The sequence below is a fragment of the Carlito syrichta genome, unplaced genomic scaffold (assembly GCF_000164805.1).
Source record: "Carlito syrichta isolate Samal-C Ts95f unplaced genomic scaffold, Tarsius_syrichta-2.0.1 Scaffold316198, whole genome shotgun sequence".
Taxonomy (NCBI): Eukaryota; Metazoa; Chordata; class Mammalia; order Primates; family Tarsiidae; genus Carlito; species Carlito syrichta.
The window spans coordinates 232694-253549 of NW_007260294.1; the positions used below are offsets into that span (position 1 = coordinate 232694).

At 38.8% G+C, this 20856-nt stretch overlaps 1 protein-coding gene across 1 annotated transcript in view; it reads right to left on the reverse strand.

Annotated features, from left to right (window-relative positions):
* Nucleotides 1-20574, reverse strand: part of PEX1 (peroxisomal biogenesis factor 1) — a 40841-nt gene extending 20267 nt beyond the window's left edge. The window contains exons 1-11 of the mRNA XM_021706897.1: nt 20429-20574; nt 16880-16963; nt 16366-16480; nt 15500-16266; nt 12825-12944; nt 7827-7950; nt 7507-7610; nt 6545-6627; nt 5308-5440; nt 2904-3000; nt 1246-1416 (exon numbers count right to left, since the gene is read on the reverse strand). Coding sequence (XP_021562572.1) covers nt 1246-1416; nt 2904-3000; nt 5308-5440; nt 6545-6627; nt 7507-7610; nt 7827-7950; nt 12825-12944; nt 15500-16258 — 1591 coding nt within the window. The 5' untranslated portion in view covers nt 16259-16266; nt 16366-16480; nt 16880-16963; nt 20429-20574. The remainder of the gene's footprint in view (nt 1-1245; nt 1417-2903; nt 3001-5307; nt 5441-6544; nt 6628-7506; nt 7611-7826; nt 7951-12824; nt 12945-15499; nt 16267-16365; nt 16481-16879; nt 16964-20428) is intronic.
* Nucleotides 20575-20856: the final 282 nt, after the last annotated feature.

Genomic DNA, 20856 nt, shown 5'->3' on the forward strand with positions numbered 1-20856 from the left:
TGGCCAGGCATGGTAGTGCGCACCTGTAGTTCCAGCTACTTGGAAGGCTGAGGTGGAAGGATCACCTGAGCCCAGCCAATCGAGGCAGCAGTGGCCATGAGCATGCCACTGCAATCCAGCCTGGGCAACAGAGTGAGACTCCAACTCAATTAAAAAAAAACAAAAAAAACCCAGGCATTAATAATGTATATCTGAGTCCTGACGCAGAAATTTGCAGTACTCCCTTAAACAAACTAATAGAGCTAGTGTTTAAGATCTAGTTAAGATCTTGTTAAGACTAATAACAGATTCCATGTAAGACTAGTAATACTACAGAATTCAATATTTGAGATTAATACTAGTTAATAATAACCCAAGCACACACTGGTTACATTTTGTATCTATTTCAGCTCTTAAGAACCTTGAGGCAGCTACATGCTGTCAAACCCTCCAACCTCACCTCCTTCCCAGTCCTCTCCCAATCAACAGAGTACTCACCAATATACCATGACTTCTCATGTTGCTGTGATTCTGCTTGTAGACCACACTTCCTTTGCTTTGTCATTAGAAATAACTTCACGGTAATTTCTACTCCTCCATCAACACTCAGCTCAGTTATCAACTCTCCCAAAAAGCCTTCCCAGATAGCTTCTTATTATGCCCCACCCTTAGACTAGGTGATACGTACCTACCGCAGCCTATGTGTACTTCTAGTACAGTATATCCTACCGCCTCCTTGTTGGTCACCTTGATCAAACTACTTAATCTCTCTGAACTTCCACTTACTGGCCCATAAATCCAGGAGAATATCTGCATGTAGAGTACAAAGCAATCCCTAGGCTCAGAAAGGGCACTCACTCCACAGTGGCTATCATTATTACTTCACTCTGTACTAGTGGTGTTCACTTTTCTTTCCCCTCCTAGATTCTGAAAACACAGACTGCATAAGCATTCAATAACTATTTGTCAAATGAACAAAAGCAGGAGTAAATCTGTAAACTACACAATTTTGAATGAGTAAAGAAGAACGTAAAGGCCCAAAAGACTAACCAAAAAGTTGCAGAATTTTCTCACTGTTCTTACTCTACCAATTTTGCTAACCCAGGACAACTGTAGAATGCTACCAGAGGCCTCAAAGCAACTATAGAATGCTACCAGATGCCTCAAAGCATATATACAATTTTCTGGAGCGAGCAGATCTACCATGAAGACTAACAACACTGACTGACAACAGAAAAGGCCTTACGCCAGCAGCGAAGACATTACCGTGAGCGAGCCGCCGGCTCTGCGTTGCATCGGGGCTATGCTCCTGCTCCAGGACTGCAGGAGGTCCCATGAGGAGATCAAGGTCGTCCAGCAGAATGACGGAAGGCTGCCTCCATGCTGCCTCTGAGAAGGCTACTGCTAGGGCTTTTTGTATGTTTTCAAGTCTTTTTCCTGAAGACAGAATACATAAAACGGTTCAAAATCTCTTTCAGTGCTGGGAAAGTTCTAGGTTGCCCTTTTGAAAGCACCAAACTCATACTAATTTAATTATGAAAACTTGACCTATATTTTGTTAATATACCAATGACAAAAACGTGTTAATATTAACATGGTTCAATGAATACAGTCTCAAATAACTCCATAAAATACCACATGTAATAAAACTTAAAAAAAAAGGAATATTGCTATTAATATTTCTGTATGTCATTATTTCTACCTAGTCTTACTTCATAGAGAATTACAGATGGCTTACAACAAAATGTCAAAATGAGAACAGGATATGGGAAAACATAAAAGAGAGTGAGGGGTCAAGAGTTAAGTAAAATTGAGCACAAATGTAGCTGCCTAGAGTTCCTAGAGTTGCTTTATTTGAATTGCATATTAGGATTAAAACTTCTTGATGAGTCACACAGTTCAAGTTTTCAAAGAACAGAAGACATACAAGTACATAAGCCTGTATAAAGACTTTGCTACTTAGCTCTAAATTAGAATTTTCTCACAAGGACCCTGGGAGATAGACAGTGTCTCAAAAGCTACCTTTATAGCAAATGAAGTAATGGGTTTCAAAGGCTATTTTAGCCCCTTATCATATAGCAGGTAAAAGACTGAGTGTATAATGACTATTGGACTCTGGTAGTGGTAGCTGAGCGGGAAAAATTAACTGTTTAGAGTAAAATCTTCCCAATCTTGTCTTTTAACTGAATAGACAATAATGTTAACATTAAGGACTTGAAAGTAACAGGTGTAACATGGTAACCGTAGTTCTCATTGCTGTCCACAGTCACCTACTTTCCCCTCCTCTGAGGATACCAGTCTCCCAGTTCCCCACAGCAAATCAGATCATTTTTACCCATTACAGTACATTCTAAATACTTTCTCAGAGTGGTGTGAGCAGCATTTACAGGAATATAGCTTACAAAGAGTTCTGGCTAGAAAAGAAAATAGACCTCCATGAAGTTTTATAAATGTTATCAAAAATATAAGAACATCAAAGACTTAAAAGTTCTCAGAAATTGGCCAGGCACAGTGGCTCACCCCTGTAACCCTGGCACTTTGGGAGGTCAAGGCAGGAGGATTGCTTGAGGCCAGCAGTCTGAGACCTGTGCAGGTGACATAGCAAGATGCCATCTCTACAAAAAATTTAAAAATGAGCCAGGTGTGGTGGCTCATGCCTGCAATCCCAGTTACCTGGGAGGTTAAGGCAGGAGGATTCTGAGGCAGCAGTGAGTTATTATTGTGCCACTGCACTCCAGATTGGGCTGCAGAGCCAGGCTCTACCTCTTAAAAAAAAAAGTTCTTAGAAATTTCAATGGCTAAATGATAAACAGAAAAGCTAAATAAAGATTATGATGTTTGTATTTTTTTGATTAATAGCATTAAAAATAATACTCCTGTCTTTCTACCAAAAGGGGATTTAGGTAGTGTTACCACAGCCATACCTCGCAAAGCTTTACAGTCGACCATCTCTACATGGGCATCCAGTGCGTCAGAGGCTTCCTTACAAATGGCTTTGGCCAAAGTTGATTTTCCACTTCCCTAGAAAATAATTGCTTCATAAGAACTCCCAAAGAACTCTCATCACAGAAGTAGCTTCTGTCATTGTGGCAACCACCAAGATCCAGCCACATCAGTCAAGAAGTGTGAGCAGTTTAGCTGCTGTGTAGGATAAGCAGGTGTTACTGAAACATAGCTCTTCCTTTAAGCTAGGAGCTATGTGCTAGGAGCTATGTGAAATATGGATTACATAGGATGATGTTCATTATAGTGTGTAAGTGGAAAATAGGCACAATGTTCATTTTTTACCATTTTTTAGTTAAAACAATCACAAATATTAAAATATTCTACCTTTAAAAATAGGTAATACTTCATTATCACCAGGAGGTAATAATATGAACATTAAATAATTTTTCTAGGTAAATGAAACTTTCCTCTAATTTTTAATAGGAAAAATTTATAATCCATGTTCCTATTATCTTAAATTAACTAATTTTAATTAACAGTTTCTTAGTGATTCATGGCCATTACTGTGACCATCAATTTGCGTATGGTGCAATCTTCACCATACACAAATTCACCATATACTTACTTTTATACTTAATAGCTCTAGACTGGTTTTAATCCAATGTGTACTTTTTTTAAACAAGTAAAAGCGTTACTTTTTTCCTCATTACAAAATAATATGTAAAATGCAAAATAATTATAAATACTTAGTAAATAAAGGTAAAAATCCTCTGCAATCACCTCACCTCACAGAAAAAAACATTATCAATTGTCTCAGCCTCCCAGGTAGTTGTGACTACAGGCAGGCATCACCATGCCTGCTTAATTTTCTTATTTTTGTTTTAAGAGACAATGTTTCACTATGTTGTCCAGGCTGGTCTTGAACTCCTGGACTCAAGCAATCTTCCCATCTCAGCCTCCTAAAGTGCTGGGATTACAGGGGTGAGCCACCATGCCTAGCCCACTGCCATGTTTCACTAAGAATTAGAAGAAAGCAACTGGGCTAGTAACAGGAAAAAATTATATTGGAGTTAAGAGTAAATGGAAATGAAAGTCTTAAATTTTTGAATTAAAAAAGCACAAAGACCACAGTGCACCCTTAGAAACAATACAGCACTAGTACAGTAAAACTGCAAACACCTTTAAAAGGACAAGGAACCTCTAGTAAGACTGACAAAGATTAAAAAGAGAAGACACAAATCACCAAAATCAGGAAATGGAATAACACAACAGATCCTGCAGGCACTACATAGGATAATAAAAGAATACTCACAGAAAACCATATACTCAGCAATTAACAGTTTAGAGGAAATGGACCAGTTCCTTCAAAACCACCAGCTACATGTCAGCCAAGGTGAAACAGGTTGCCTGTGTAAGCATTATCACCATTAAGGAAACTGAATTTGTAACTGAAAAGCTAATAAAGATATCTCCAGGCCCAGATGGTTTCACTGGAGGTTTTACCAAACATTTAAAGAGGAATGAACACTAATTGCATACTCTTCAAAAAAATTTTTTTCAAAAAGAAGAGGGAACACTTCTCAACTTATTTTCTGAGGCCAGTATTATATTGATAGCAAAACCATATAAAGACAGTACAAAAATAGGAATCTATAGATTAATATCGCTCATAAACTCAGATACAGAAAACCTCAACAGAACATTAGCAAACAGAATTCAGCAATGTATAAAGAAAGATACATCATGACAAACAGTATTTATTATAGGTATGCAAGGCTGGTTCAATAACTGAAAGTTAACCAACTAGGTTGGGTGTGGTGGCTCACGCCTATAATCCCAGCATTCTGGGAGGCTAAGGCTGGAGGATTACATGAGGCCAGGAGTTCAAGACTAGCTTAGGCCACACAGCAAGACCTCGTTTCTACAAAAATTAAAAAATTAGTTGGAAGTAGTGGCATGTTCCTATAGTCTCAGCTACTCAGGAGGCTAAGGTAGAAGGACTGCCTGGGCCCAGAAGGTCGAGGCTACAATGTGCCAGGATCATGCTATGCACTTCAACCTGGATGACAAAGACCTGTCTCAAAAAAAAAAAAAAGAAAAAAGGAAAGACAGAAAGTTAATCAATTCTATCAGCACCCTATCATTTGCCTACAAAAGAAAGATCACATAATCCTAACCATGGAACAGCAAAGGGGCAGGGAGAACAGTCTCATTCATCACCGCTCCCAGATACCCAGCAGAAGGCATACAAAAACATTAGTGGATAAATGAATGCTTTTCCTAGCTCATACAAATAGCCCTCTGTAATGAATGAACAAAACCCAAAGAAAGAGAAACCAGATGTTACCAGTCAGTGATAGCGGGTGTGTTCCCACCACTCACCTTTCCTCCTGTGAGTAGAAGGGCTCCATTCCGGAGTCCCGCCACAAGGGCTGTCAGCTGCCGAGACAGAGGGCGCCCCAGCAGGCTGTGAGTGATGTGCTCTAGGGAGGAGACGCCCAGGGAATTTATGCCTCTGCAAAATACACACATTGACGCATGATGAAAGACCAAAGTGGCAGAGAAACTAGTTAAGTAATAAACTGTAAAGGAGTTAAAACTTAGAAATTCTCCCTTACTTGAGAGAAAGTACATTGATTAATGCCAAATCTGACTCACTGTTTTTAAAATTAGCTTTATTACTTTCAAACGTGCAATAACTAAATTTTCCTAAATGAGTTCCTTAAGGAATCTGTCTTAAGACACACAAACACTCCTCCACCCCTAAATGACTTTTAGTTTGGTAATCGCATAATAATAAATGGGTGCTTGTGAAACGCTTAGGATAGCTGAAGACTTAATTCTTCTTAAATAGCACTTTTGAAATCCACTTTCAACCAGTAGATTATACAAACATAAACTTTAATCTACTTCTTGACTTTGTCACTTTATGATAACTGAAATAATAAAATCTTAAAATTAGAGTTTGAACTGGAGATTTTACTTTATATAACGAATATGGTGCTATAAAAAGTAAACATTTATACCTGATGGTTTAATCCTCTTACTAAAACTTTTAGCAGGAAAACAAAGCACCACTATTACTACATCTACCAAAAGCCTCCGTGAAAATATCTAAGAGGTAATATTTATATGAGATTCTCATATAGTACAAGAAATAAAGAAATTAAGAGGCTCTTTTTAGATTTGTTTTAAATTAAGAAAAACACACTAATCCTGATTACAGTAATATAAGATAGTGAAGGAATAACTTAATTTGAAATATTTTTAAATATTCAACTAATGCTTTTGGATTTAATTTTTAAAATATATTTATTTGCTCTAAAATTTATTTTTTAGTCAAGCACGTATGATCAGGTGATAATCTAGTTGCTTTCTTCTCACAAATCAATTCTCAAAGTAAAATTTTTAATAAGTTTCAGACTTCTAGTTGTCTAAGACAAGGAAACTACTAAATGAGGTGTAAAGATAGAGACAATCTTTGAAGAATTATCTACTAATGCACTGGTTAGATCATTCATTGACATTAACATCTACTTTAATATTTACACACAAAAACCCTGCTGAAAGAATGTCAAAACATGTCTCTAAACATGCTAGTTTGGCCATAACTTCTTACCCCAAAGAGTTCAGCTTTAAAAAAGGAAGAATAAAGTCAGTTTCCTCACTGTATTCTTCTTTTACCATAGGGTCTAGAAGGACCTACAGTAGCAAGGAGAAGTTAGTTCACATTTCAGAATCCACCTCTTGCCTGTTTCTCTTGGGTCCCAGAAAACTGAATGGCTGATTCTGTTACACCAGAGAGAATAGATGAATCATGCATGCAAGATCACTACGTAAAACACCCTTGACAATAACAACTCAGTCATCCAAAGAATATAAATATGTATGGTCAACAAGCAAAAAGAATGTCATCTGTTTAATATATTTTATATATATTTTTTTATTTTCAGATTTATGCCACAATTATTCTTTTTACATTTCTTACATGTTTATCTTCTATGAATGGCATTCCTTCAATTATATTTCAAAAATAAAGAAACAGTGTCTAGTTCCAAACCACTCAAATTCAACTAGGCATCCTCAATTCTATAATCACAAGAATGAATATCCTAACTAAAAAATAATATTCTAAAAAGACCACTCTTATCTTCTGGAAGAAAAGTGATCTAATAATATTTGTGAAGAATTGGGAACTTAAGAATTGTCAAAATAATATTGGGTTTTGCACTAAAATTGAATCTAAAAAGAATTTAAAAAATTCAAACCTCAAAGTTTTCATTTGTTTCAATACTAAAGAATTTCAAATCATGATCCATTTGCAGTTAACACAATCAACTCTATTCTTGAAACTTAGTTGTGCTAACACATTCATTTTAAAATTTAGAATAAAGCAATAATTTGTATAGATAATTTAAAGAGATATAGAGTAAAATAGTTTAAATCAAGTTATTCCTTACTACTATCATTCAGGTTTCCAATACACTTCAGGATGCAAGGTATTACAAGGAAATCCACACTTTATTATCAATCACACTTATCAAACATTACTTGATTAAATATTCAACAGTATGCCATTACTTGTATTGTGGTCTTGTGCAGCAGATTGGAACTCAACAGAAAAATATTTTTTTCTTTTTCTTTTTCCCAAGAATGACCTATACTCAGAGAAAATTCCTTCAACACTATTAAAAAAAAAAGAATAAATGGAGAGTCAGTACTGAAACAACTTAAGATTTTAACTGTCAAATATACTTAAAGGCATTCTTCAATATGAAAAATCTGCTATTTAATTATTATTATTATTTTTCACTGTTCACATGTGTCACAGGTTGGAAAAGCAATTTAAAATGTACAAATATTTAAACAGAAAAGAATGTCAAAACAACAAATTTACCCACCATCTTTAATCCCCAGCTTAATAAATTCTTCCTCTGATATTACCAAAGGAAGCGTGGAGGTAGCAGACTGCTGTAGCCATGAACAGAACACAGTTTTTATGTCTTCTTCATTTATGTCTTTAGGCTACCAGAGAAAAGAAAAGAATAGTGATGAATTATCCTGGTATCTGAACTTAATCTTAACACCCTGATTTTAACATCTTATCTTCCTAGTAAAATATAAACCCTGGCCGGGCTCAGTGGCTCAGCCTGAAATCCCAGCACTTTGGGAGGCCGAGGCAAGTGAATTGCCTGAGCCCATGGGTTCGAGACCAGCCTGGGCAACTTGGTGAGAATTTGTCTCTACAACAAATAAATAATTAGCCGGGTGTGGGAGCATGCACCTATAGTTCTGGCTACTTGGAAGGCTAAGGAGGAAGGATTGCCAGAGTTCAGCAGGTCAACACTGGGGTGCTGGAGTAGCTATGAGCATGTCATGGCACTCTAGCCTGGGTGACAGAATGAGACTCCAACTCAAAACACACACACACACACACACACACACACACACACAAACAAATATATACATGTACATATAAACCCTTATAAAACAAAACCAGTGAAGGATGCTCCTATTCTATAGGCACAGACTTGGGATTTGACATTACAGTTAGTACAATGAGTACAGTGTAGTCTAAAGAAACATTTTGGTAAATGGCAAAGTTTTGCTTTGTTCTGTTTGAGTTGGAGGTCTCATTCTGTGGCTCAGGCTGGAATGCAGTGGTGCAATACTGGCTCACTGCAGCCTCAGCCTCCTGGGGTCAAGAAATCCTCCCAGCTCAGTCTCCCAAGACTCCACCACACCCAGCTAATTTTTGTATTTTTTTGTAGAGATGAGGTCTCCCTATGTTGCCCAGATTGGTCTCAAACTCCTGGGCTCAAGCGATCCTTCTGCCTTGGCCTCCTAAAGAGCTGGAATTACAGGTGTGAGCCACTTCACCTGACCAACAAAGCTTTATTCTTTTTCTCTATGCCTAGGGATCCACATACCATAATTAGGCTCCCTCAATAACCATTCCAACTCCATTCTTCCTTGTCTCCCTCTGCTATGAAGACAGGAAAGTAAAATGTTTGACTCCCAGCTTAGAGGTGTGTGTGTGACATTACTCCTGGTCAATGGTGCGTAGTCAGCAATTCGAGAAGGGCAGCTTTTCCTAATTAAAAGTAGAAAACCTTGCAAGGAGAAGGCTTTGGCTTTGTGCCTTTCCTGTTTCCTGAAATGCCTACTAGTACAGCAAACACCTTGCATCTCAGAAGAGGGAAGTCAAAGGCTGAGCATGATAGAAGACAAGACTGAGGCAGACTAGATCTTGATAACATGGTCTAACCACCTAGGTTCCTCTACATTTCCTTGTACATGAGAAAAATGAATTCTTTACATGTTTATACTGCTGTTTCCTCTCTTTTTTTCTGTTATACTGACCACAGTAGTGATATACTTAGTTAAGTAGAGTGTTAATAAATCATTCAAAAGCATGAAAAAATTATAAGAAAAACATTACTAATTTTTAAAGATTTTACATTGCAATTAAAATTAACCCCTTTGAAATTAAAAAAAAAAAAACATATAGAAAAGATCATTAATATCTTTCTAGAAAAATAAACCTCTACTTCATTATTTCTCAAATTGGTCCATTTCTGTTCTCTCGTCATCCAAAGTCAAACTTAGAATCTGCTGATGAAATTCAATTCAATTTGATGACTAGGGCTGGGCATGATGGCTCATGTCTGTAATCCCAGTATTTTGGGAGGCTGAGGTGGGGAGACTGCTTGAGCGCAGGAATTCAAGACTAGCCTAGGCAACAAAGCAAGACCTCGTTTTTATAAAAACAAAAAATAAAATTATCCAGTATGGTGGCACAGTAGTCCCAGTTTCTAGTGAGGCTGAGGCGGAGGATTGCCTGAGCCCAGGAGGCCAAGACTGCGGTGAACAGTGGGTATGCCACTGCACTCCAGCCTAGGGAAACAGAGAGATGCTGACTCAAAAAAAAAAAAAAAAAAAAAAAAAAACCCCAAATAACTAACAAAATAAAACTAACTCACAAAATAAAAACAAAACCAGCAAACAAAACCCCAAAACTTGGTAACTATCAAAAGTAGGCCAAACTAAGAAAAGGCATCATTTTCCCATTCTCAAAAATCATAAAATCACACAAATAGTCAGTGACTCCATTTGATATCACTGGTATTAAAAACCTAGACAAAGTTGGCCGGGCATGGTGGCTCAAGCCTGTAATCCCAGCACTTTGGGAGGCCAAGGTGAAAGGATTGCCTGAGCTCAGGGGTTCGAGACCAGCCTGGGCAACTTGGTGAGACCTCATCTCTACAATAAATAAAAAAAAAATAAACTGGGTGTGGTAGCACGTGCCTGTAGTTCCAGCTACTTGGAAGGCTGAGGAGGAAGGATTGCCTGAGCTCAGCAGGTTGAGGTTGTGCTGGCTGTGAGCATGCCACTGTATTCCTGCCTGGGCGATAGAGTGAGGCTCCGACTCAAAAAATAAATAAATAAAAATTAAAAGAATAAAATAAAAACCTAGACAAAGTCATAAAGTAGAAATAAGAATTATTTAAGTTAAAAAGTTTTGGAATCAGAAAGCAACTCACAGTTCCACCTATGAAATTAGACATCTTGGCTGGGCTCGGTGACTCAGCCTGTAATCCCAGCAATTTGGGAGGCTGAGGTGAGTGGGTTGCCTGAGCCTGCGGGTTAAAGATGAGCCCAGGCAACTTGGCAAGACCTCATCTCCACAATAAATAAATTTTCAAAAATTAGCTGGGCGTGGTAGCGCGTGCCTGTAGTTCAGGCTACTTGGAAGGCTAAGGCGAAGGATCGCCAGAACCCAGCTGATTGACACTGGGATGGCTGTGAGTGTGCCACGGCACTCCAGCCTGGGTGACAGAGTGAGACTCCAACTCAAAAAAAAAAAAAAAGAAAAGAAAAGAAATTAAATATCTTCATATTGCAAGATATAATCATAGCCTACAGAGACCTATCAAATGTCGTAGGACTTCCACTAAAATATTCAACTCCGGATTTAAAAAAAGATTCTATAGCAATATTCCATCACTGATACCAAAACAAAACAAAACAAAATCTAATGATCAGGGAGTGACTAATTATCTGCTCATATAAGGGAGCTAACATTTGAAAGACACCAAGATCAATAACCAAAAAATTAAAATAAAATTATAAATCACTGTGCCCAGTATAGCCAATGTGTCAAACGCTCAGTTACATACTGTTGTGGAAATGGCACTTATTGTATGTATTTTCCTTTTCTTCAGTCAGGTGATATAAGCTATCTTATCTGGTGTTTCATCAACTAGAAAGTGAAGTTGGTTCTTCCATGACATGACAACCACCACAATCCAAAGGATCAAAAGTATCATGTGAATTATCAGAGAAAGATTAAATCATGTTTGTGATTTCTCAAACACATCATATGATAATAATGTTCCTGTACTTAAGGATTCGAGAACTAGTAACCTAAATTGGTACATATGATAATACTCTACATTTTTTTTTTTTTAGTTGAAGTCTCACTCTGTCACCCAGGCTGGAGTGCAGTGACACACTCAGGGCTACCCCAGCATCGATCTGCTGGGCTCCAGCAATCCGTCCATATCAGCCTTCCAAGTAGCCAGGACTACAGGCATGCACTATCACGCCCAGTTAATTTTTTGATTTATTGTAGAGATGCGGTCTTGCCAAGTTGCCCAGGCTGGTCTCGAACCCATAGGCTCAGGCAATCCACTCGCCTCAGCCTTCCAAAGCGCAGGATTATAGGTTGAGCCACCGAGCCCGGCTAAGGCTGCAATATTAATTCTGAAACAGTATGGCAATTGTTTTAAAAAGTACACAGACATGGCAAAATAGCAATCTCTTTAAAAGCCAAAAATATTCATATTTGCACTGGCACAATATACGTTATATATATATATATATATATATATTACTTATTAAAGACTTCTCAACTTCTCAAAAAGTTAAACATAGAAGTACCATATGACCCAGCAATTCCACTCCTAGATATATACCCAAAAGAATTGAGAAACAGACCTCAAACATAAATTTGTGTACCAATGTTCACTGCAGCATTATTCACAATAGCCAAAGAGGTGGAAACAACCCAAGTGTCCATCAACAGATGAATGGATAAACAAATGCAGCATACATATACAATAGAATGTCATTCAGTCATAAGTAGGGATGAAGCTCTCAGATGTGCTATAGCATAGATGACCCTGAAAATGCCGCCAAGTGAAGTGAGTCAGATACACAGGACAAGTATTGTATGCGTCTACTTATGTGAAATATTTAGAATAAGCAACACAACAGAGATTAGAGGTTCCCAGGGACTGGGGAGAGGAGAGGACGGGGAGTTACTGTTTAACAGGTACAGTTTCTGTTTGGGGTTCAGGAAAAGTTTTACAGATATATAGTGGTGATGGTTGTACAACATTAGGAATGTAATAAGTGCCACTGAATTGTACATTTAAAAATGGCTAGCTGAGCACAGTGGCTCACGCCTGTAGTCTCAGCATTTTGGGAGGTGGAGGCAAGAGGACTACTTGAGCCCATGGGTTCAAGACCAACCTGGGCAACTTGGCAAGATCTAGTCTCTATAGTAAAAAAGAATATCTAACCAGCCATAGAGGCACATGCCTATAGTTCCAGCTACTTGGAAGGCTGAGGTGGAATGACTGCCTGTGCCCAGCAGGTCAAGGCTGCAGTGGGCGTGAGCATTCCATTGCACTCCCAGGAGGTCGAGGCTGCAGTGGCCATGAGCATGCCACTGCACTCTAGCCTGGGCAACAGAATGAGACTCCAACTCAAAAAAAGCAAGCAAATAAACAAACAAACAAACAAAAAACCACATTCTTATTACTTAGCTAAAGCAACTAGAAATTTCACCATACATGTACAAGAATTTTGATATAACATAGATTTGAACTCACTAAACTATCTCTAGGTTGTAACTTCAGAGATCTTGGAATTTTAGGGGTAACTTCCACTGGTGTTATTCTGACTACTGCATGCATTTCTATATTTAGTCTCTTCCTCAGGTCATCAGGAATCTGAAATTTAAAATAAATAAACAAAATATAAACATGTGAATATATAAACATGTGAAAAGTTGATTTAAAAAATGTTTCATAGCATAAATATTAATATTAGCTTCCATGAATTCAGGTGAAATTACAGAAATTATCATAGTTCATAGTTGTCTTAGTCTGTTCAGTTGTTTTAGTCTGCTATATCAAAATGCCATAAACTGGGTGGCTTATAAGCAACAGAATTTTATTTCTCACAGTTCTGGAGGCTGTCCCCTCATATTGCAGATGGAGTAAACTGCCCCCTTGGGTCTGTTATCAGGATACGAATCCCACTCATGGCAGATTACGGCATTCATGACTTTGCCCTTATGACCCCATCACTGCCCAAAGGCCTTACTTCCTTAAGCCATCACCTTGGGGGTTAAAATTTTGACATATTAATTTGGGGGGGGCATAAACACTCAGCCATAGCAAAAGTATAACCAGACAGATGTTCAGGTATTGAACCATAAACATTTCAATTTTCCCCTTTTCCTTCCCTTTACATATTTTTCAGAATTAGAGCTTAAAACACAAGTATTTGACTCTACCCACAAAAAAAATCTTTTAAACTATGGTATAATTATATTTAGTTATATTATTCAGTTCAATTGCATTACATTTTGCAATCTTTGAGAAGTCTTCATTTGTGAAAGTTGAGAATCAGTGAAAAAGCTGGAATGGCCAGGGCTAGTCACAGACAATCTGCCACAAGACAATTAAAACCAGGCAGAAACTCAGTCCAAAAAGCAAAGGTAAAATTTCTCACCCCCCTGACAAAAATGTTCTCAACTTAGATTGTGGTAATGGCTGTCCAACTATTACAAATATACTAAAAATGACTAAATCGTGCACTTTAGATTTTACCTGAAAAGCATGTTGAAAAATTTTCTCATCTTCCCAAATGTAAGCAAGCAATGGAAAACATAAAGATGACTCCACCAACCCTGCTAATTTCTAAAGGGTAGGTACAGACATGTGACTTGTAGACAGAAGCAAAGCATAAGACACTCTGAGGTGTACATCCTGACTTAAAGACTCATAAATTTAACAATCAAGTTTCCTGCCTTAAAAAAATCATACTTCTTCACAGGGTAGTAAAGGATCAAGTTATCACTACTTTGTTAGTTGCAGCCCCAAGTGATCAACCTTGGTCTCTCAAGTCAAGCCTGTTGGAGCAACCAATTTCAGCTACTGCCACTTCTCACTGCCTACAGCTCTCCAGCCTTTGAAATGGAGTGAGCAGTGCAGACTCCTATGTAATTTATTTTTTTTAAGAGGACAGGATCATGCAGTGGTATAATCATAGCTCACTTGGGCTCAAGCAATCCTCCCACCTCAGCCTCCAAAGGAGCTAGGACTACCATGTCCAGCTATTTTTTAAAAACATTTTTGTAGAGATGGGATCTTGCTATGTTGGCCAAGCTGATCTCAAACTCCTGGCCACAAGCGATCCTCCTGCCTCAACCTCCCTAACGTGCTGGGATGACAGGCATGAGCCATTGTGCCCAGCCAACTTACTGCTATACTGAGATGGTTCCCAGGACGTTACCTTCAGCACTTCCTCACTCTATCCTCACCACATGATTCTCCAAGGAAATAAGATGTTCCTATCTAATGGGAGAACCAGCTAAATCATAGTAAGTTCAGTGTTAGACATTTTGAGTTTGAGGATGCAGTGCACTCTCCTAAACTAACAGTTTAAAGCTAACAGGGAATAATGGCATGGAGCTTTAAAAATGATGTAGGCCAAAGAGAGTAAAGCTCTGCTTAAGTTACCTGCATAAAGGTCACAGGTAAAACTGTGGGAGAAAAATAAATCTACAGAGTAGACAATCTTCCCTGTTACTTTTCTTCCCTTTCCTAACAGGTTCTTCCCTCTTCCTCTACTATGTCTCACCATCGCAGTGGTTCAAAGTTGGGTTCCAATAAACGTGGTTGATGACTCATGTCATACACATTTAGCATAAATATGTGAGGCCAGGATGAGGGGGTGGACTACTAGTAGTCCCTGTCTACTTCCTCTCTTGGTTATACACAAATAAAAGAGCAGACATCAGCAAGTTAAGAGCGTCTACATGTGCTCCAATCCACATGCTGTCATAGGCAGCAGGAAGGTCGTCTCATGCCAAGGGTCTCTCCCTGCACTAGGCACGTTCCCCCACACCCAGCAAGCCCTTTCTTTGATTTCAATAACTTAGGAACAAACTTGAAAGCATTAAAGATGTGAGGCTTTGTAGGGTACTCTGCTGAGCACAAATCCTAGAGTCAATCTGCCTGGGTCTGAATCTTGTTCCCATCACTTACTAGCTATGCAACTTTGACCTCTCTGGGCCTGAACCTGTTTAAGCTTACCTGGCCAGAAAATATACAATATTTAGCCAAACAAGACCTTTACAACGGTTCCCCAGTACCTTTAGACACTGAGTTTCTTTTTTATTGGTTTTCAATTTACATATAAAGCATTATTCTAGTTAATAATTTGGGAATGTTTAGGCAACATAAATGATCTCCTGAATTATAAAATTTGTACTAACCCACACTTTCCCAAGATGGAGAACTTCCATATTTTTGGTGTATTTCATAGCATTCTTCAATTCCTCAAGTCCATTCCAGATTACCTGCAGCACACAGGCCTTACCAGCTTCTTGGCTATGATCAGAGCTAATTTGTTTTTGATGGAGTGGCTCTGACATTGGCTTCTCTTTTTCAGGTGACAGAATATTTTGCTTTGTTTTACTCTGTTGTTGCTTTGGAGAAAGTAGCTTTACCAGCTTTCCATAGGTCACAGTAAAGCTGGGCTCTACATCAAAATACTCCTGGTCCCATGGAAATACGTGAATGGCACAGTGCCTGTGAAACACAGGAGGTACTGATGCCTGATATACACTAGGAGGCTGAGACTTGCACACTCTGAAAATATTGTCCAGAGGAACAGCTTTTGCCTGCATATTTTTAAAGGCATTGATTTCAGTTAAACCCCAGGATGTCTCCTGTTTCTTTTCAGATCCAAAAGAAAAAATACTTCCTATCACGTCCCATAAGCTTGGGGTCAATGAGGAGTCCACTGGAACCGCGTGCTCTTTTTTGTTAGATTCAGTGACTCCCATAGTATCTGACTGATGTTGCTTGACTGAAAGTTCCTTTGTCATTCCTTTTTGGTCTCTTCCATAACTGTAAAATTTTCCACACATGTCATCTGCTTTTGAAAATGTATTCTCTTCGGCTTGGCGTGTCTTTGGCTGAATGAGGAGTCTGGTGTCAGTTTCCAGCCTTCCATAAGCAGCAGCTGGCATTAGAGCAACTGTGTAGAAAACAAAGTTCATTAGAGCACAGTTCACCTCTGTTCTGGACTCAGTGCTATAGTGTAGAGCATGGCAGCAAATGTTACAACAGTACCTACCAATCTTGATAAATATGTAAGTTTGTTGATCAACCCAAACAGGAAAAACAGCTTTTGGAAAAACTATTCGAATTTGATCTAGAAGGTTTTGCTCTAGGGAAGCAGCATGCAGCTCCTGGAACCAACAGACAGAAGATCAGTTCATACTACATCTTGTCCGTATTGTCTGGTAAAGAAATCTCAATTCATTCTTTTTAAAAAATAAATTTTACTGTGTATATTTAATGTATACATAATGTTATGGGATACACATAGTAAAAAGTTACTACACTGAAGTCAATTAACAAATCCTCATAGTTACCCATTTTTTTATTTTTGTGGCACGATTAGCTAAAATCTACTCTAACACGAATCACATATACAAGACAACTTTATTTCCTTAGTACTATGTTGTATATCAGATCTCTATCAATTCAACCTTGTAACTCAAACCAGCTCAGAGAATATAATACAGTTCAGAGAAGCCAAATACAAAGACACAGCAGATATTTTGAAGTAGTTCTCCTTTCTTTACCAGGATCTCCCAGTCATCTGCTGAGAGGGGTTCCACCTCAACCTGCTGACAAGACACGACATGGGAACACGGCTTGAGAAATACCTGCAGAGAGTAAAGATTTAAAATTATTTAAGAAAGCTTTTCTGTATTCCTAGAAAATATAAAGTTATGTTTTTAGGTAAGAGTGTGTGTGTGTGTGTGTGTGTGTGTGTGTGTGTGTGTGTGTGTGTGTATGATGTGTATATATAGTCTTTCATGTCCCAAGCATTTTTTCAGTACTTATTCTTAACTAGGCCTTGATATACTCAGCATTTTAGGAGAAACTGTTCCACAACTAATTGTAGAACAAAAATACCTCACACATTCTAGCACAGTTCATGTTTTTAAAAAATAAAGATAATCATCAAAAAAAAAGAAATATAAATTTGAAAAGCCAAGAAGTGACAATATAATCAAGTCATGGCTTGATCTAATAAATAAATACTGTATTTCTAGTTTTGCAACTGTTAATTTTATAACTTCAAGCCATACTGCTTCCAGAAAAGTGCAAAACATTGAAACAGAGATCAGAGGCAATTATTTATAAGTATAAGCCTTCACAGTTAAAAGTAAAGTAAAATAAACAGCCTCTCATCTAGTCTACATATATGGAAATGCTAGCGTGTCTCAATAAGCAGGAGTCCACCATCATAGGCCCTTTGATAGGTATTTCCAGGCTTTACGGGAATAAAGCCCAAAGTGTGTTAAGTACTCTAGGTAACCAGCCCTTCCTCTCTGCTTTTATGGATTGCAGCAGAATCTCCCTGAGTGCCTCGCTCCAGACTCAGTGAATTTCCCTCCAGGACCTCCCTTACCGAATAGGATGATTTGGAGAAAGCTGTTCCTGCCCACCAAGAAGCTAAGGACTCCTGGGCTAGCCAGTTCACTTTCTGCTCCTATCAATGATTCTTGGGAGACAGTATCCTGGTGCCATTGCTACAATAGAGGACTATATATACATAGAGAGAGAGTGTTCAAAGCATATTTTGTGGAATGTGCATTTGGAAAGGTATCTGATATATTCTGTGGGGTAAAAATTGCAGGAAAAAAATATGTATGATTTCATTTTTGATTCCTAAAGGTCTAATGAGATCTCTAGAAAAAGTCAGCAAGCCGGGCTCAGTGGCTCAGCCTGTAATCCCAGCACTTTGGGAGGCCAAGGCAAATGGATTGCCTGAGCCAGCGAGTTCGAGACCTGCCCGGCCAACATGATGAGACCTCATCTCTACAATAAATCAAAAATTAGCTGGGTGTGGTAGTGCACGCCTGCAGTACCAGCTACTTGGAAGGCTGAGGTGGAAGGATCGCCGGAGGCCAGCAGGTCAAGGCTGCGGTGGCCGGGAGCGTGCCACTGCACTCCAGTCTGGGTGACGGAGTGAGACTCCAACTCAAAAAAAAAAACCAATCCCCCCAAAACAGTCAACATTCCTTCTGAAGATGGGGTTGGGGAAAAGGAAAAACTCACTTTTTGCTTTCAATTGTAAAATATTTAAATTGAATATGTGTTACTTCCATGGTTTAAAAAAAATTTTTTAAGGGGGCCAGGCTCATGCCTATAATCCCAGCACTTTGGGAGGCCAAGGTGAGAGGACTGCCTGAGCCCATGGGTTCGAGATCAGTCTGGACAACTTGGGGGAACCTTATCTCTACAATAAATCAAGAAAAATTAGCCAGGCGTGATGGCACATGCCTGTAGTTCTAGTTACTTGGGAGGCTGAGGCAGAAAGATCACCTGAACCCAGCAGGTCGAGGCTGCGGTGGCCGTGAGCGTGCCATTGCACTCCAGCCTGGGCAACAGAGTGAGACTCCAACTCAAAAACATTTTTTTTAAAGGATTAAACTGATGAAAATAAAACAGGTTAAGCACCATAGCTCAAGCCTATTATCCCAGCACTTTGGGAGGATGAGGTATGAGGACTGCTTGAGTCCAGTCTGAGACAAGCTTGGGCAAAATAGTTACCTTGTCACTATAGAAAAATTTAAAAATTAGCTAGGCACAGGAGGCTGAGGTGGTAGGATTGCTTGAGCCCAGGAATTTGAGGCTGCAATGAACCATGATCATGTCACTGCACTCTAGCCTGGGCAAAAGAATAAGACCACAACTCAAAAAAAAGAAAGGTCCAGGTGCGGTGGCTCAGCCTGTAAACCCAGCACTTTGGGAGGCTGAGGCAAGGGGAATGCCTGAGCCAGGGGTTCAAGACAAACCTGGCAACTTGGAGAGACCTCATCTCTACAATAAATCACACACACAAAAACTAACCAGGAGTGGTGGCGTGCGTCTGTAGTTTCAGATACTTGGAAGGCTGAGGTGGAAGGATCACCTAAGCCCAGCAGGTCGAGGCTGCAGTGGTTGTGAGCATGCCACTGCACTCCAGCCTGGGCGACGGAGTGAAACTCCAACTCAAAAAAAAAAAAGAAAGAAAGAAAAGAAAAAATAGACCTGAGTCTTTAAGCTTTAGAGCTTATAACCTAAGCACATTAAATTCATAAAGGAAGACAAAAATAATAACCATGTGTTGTACAATTTATTTTTCTTGAGTGAGACTATATGGAAGGCTAGAAAATACTTCAAAATAAATGCAATAAAGTTCAATCATGGTAAATAAAGAAAAAAATGATTTCAAAAACAACATTAAGGAATGTGGAAAATGAGTAAAATAGATAATAGAAATAAAAAATCAAGTAGGGAGAATTGCAAGCTACAAGACAATGACTTAGTAATGTAGCCTACAGTCAGTTTAAAAAGTCTAGCCTAGTTATAATGGCATACACAGTAGGTGTCATCTTATCTCCTTTTAAAAAAAATCTGAACTTTCAATTTAATTTTTATTTTTTTCTTGAGTTGGAGTCTCACTCCTTCACCCAGGCTGGAGTACAGTGGCATGCATGCTCACAGCCACCCCAGCATCAATCTTCTGGGCTCCAGCGATCCTTCCACCTCAGCCTTCTGAGTAGCCTGGAACTACAGATGCACGTTACCACGCCCAGCTATTTTTTTTTTTAATTATAGAGATGAGGTCTCACCAAGTTGACCAGGCTGGTCTTGAACTGGTGGGCTCAGGCAATCCACTCGCCTCAGCCTCCCAAAGTGCAGGGATTACAGGCTGAGCCACTGAGCCTCGCCTTAATTTAATTTTCATTGATAAATGGATGGAATTGGATACCATCATCCTAAGTAAAGTAATGCAGGAGTAGAAAACCAAACACCACGTTTACACTTTTAAGAGGGAGTTAATCTAAGGGTCTGCGAAGGCACAGAAGTGGTATGAATGGACACTGAAGACTTAAAAGGGGGAGGGTAGGAAGGGGGAAGGATGAAAAAGCACTTACCGGGGATAATGTGCACTAATGGGGGTGACGAATACACTTAAAGCCCAGACTTCACCACTATACGATGCATCCATGTAACCCAAAACCATTTGTACCTCTAAAGCTATTGACATTTTAAATTATTAATAAAGACAAATTGTTCATTGCTACATTATGTGACAATAGAAGAGGGTTACTTTTATCAAGGTATGTGCTTACCTGTCCTCCATTTGAGAGTCCAAGTTTCTGACCAACTTGTCGGTTAATTTCAGCTACATTTTCTCCTTGATCATGAAAATGCCTGCCTTCTACCCAGCTTAAGAATGCAGGCTGGTGACCCCAGGCTAGTTCTATAGCTTGATTCTATTCATATAAGAAACAGGAGGGAAAACGGTTTTAAAAGTTTTTACATGTTTTTCTGGATTCACATAAAAAAACTATTATTGCAATCCACACATACGAGTTCTATAGATGATTGATAACGCTGTTATTCACATATGTCACAGCATTTACAAAGCTATAATCATTTCCAATGCCCAATGCCAGTGATACTAACGAATGAAATCAATACCCTCATGTTTTTATGACAGCATTATAAATTTATCCAATCATTTCAGTTCAAAATGATAACAGGTAGTTGATGAACT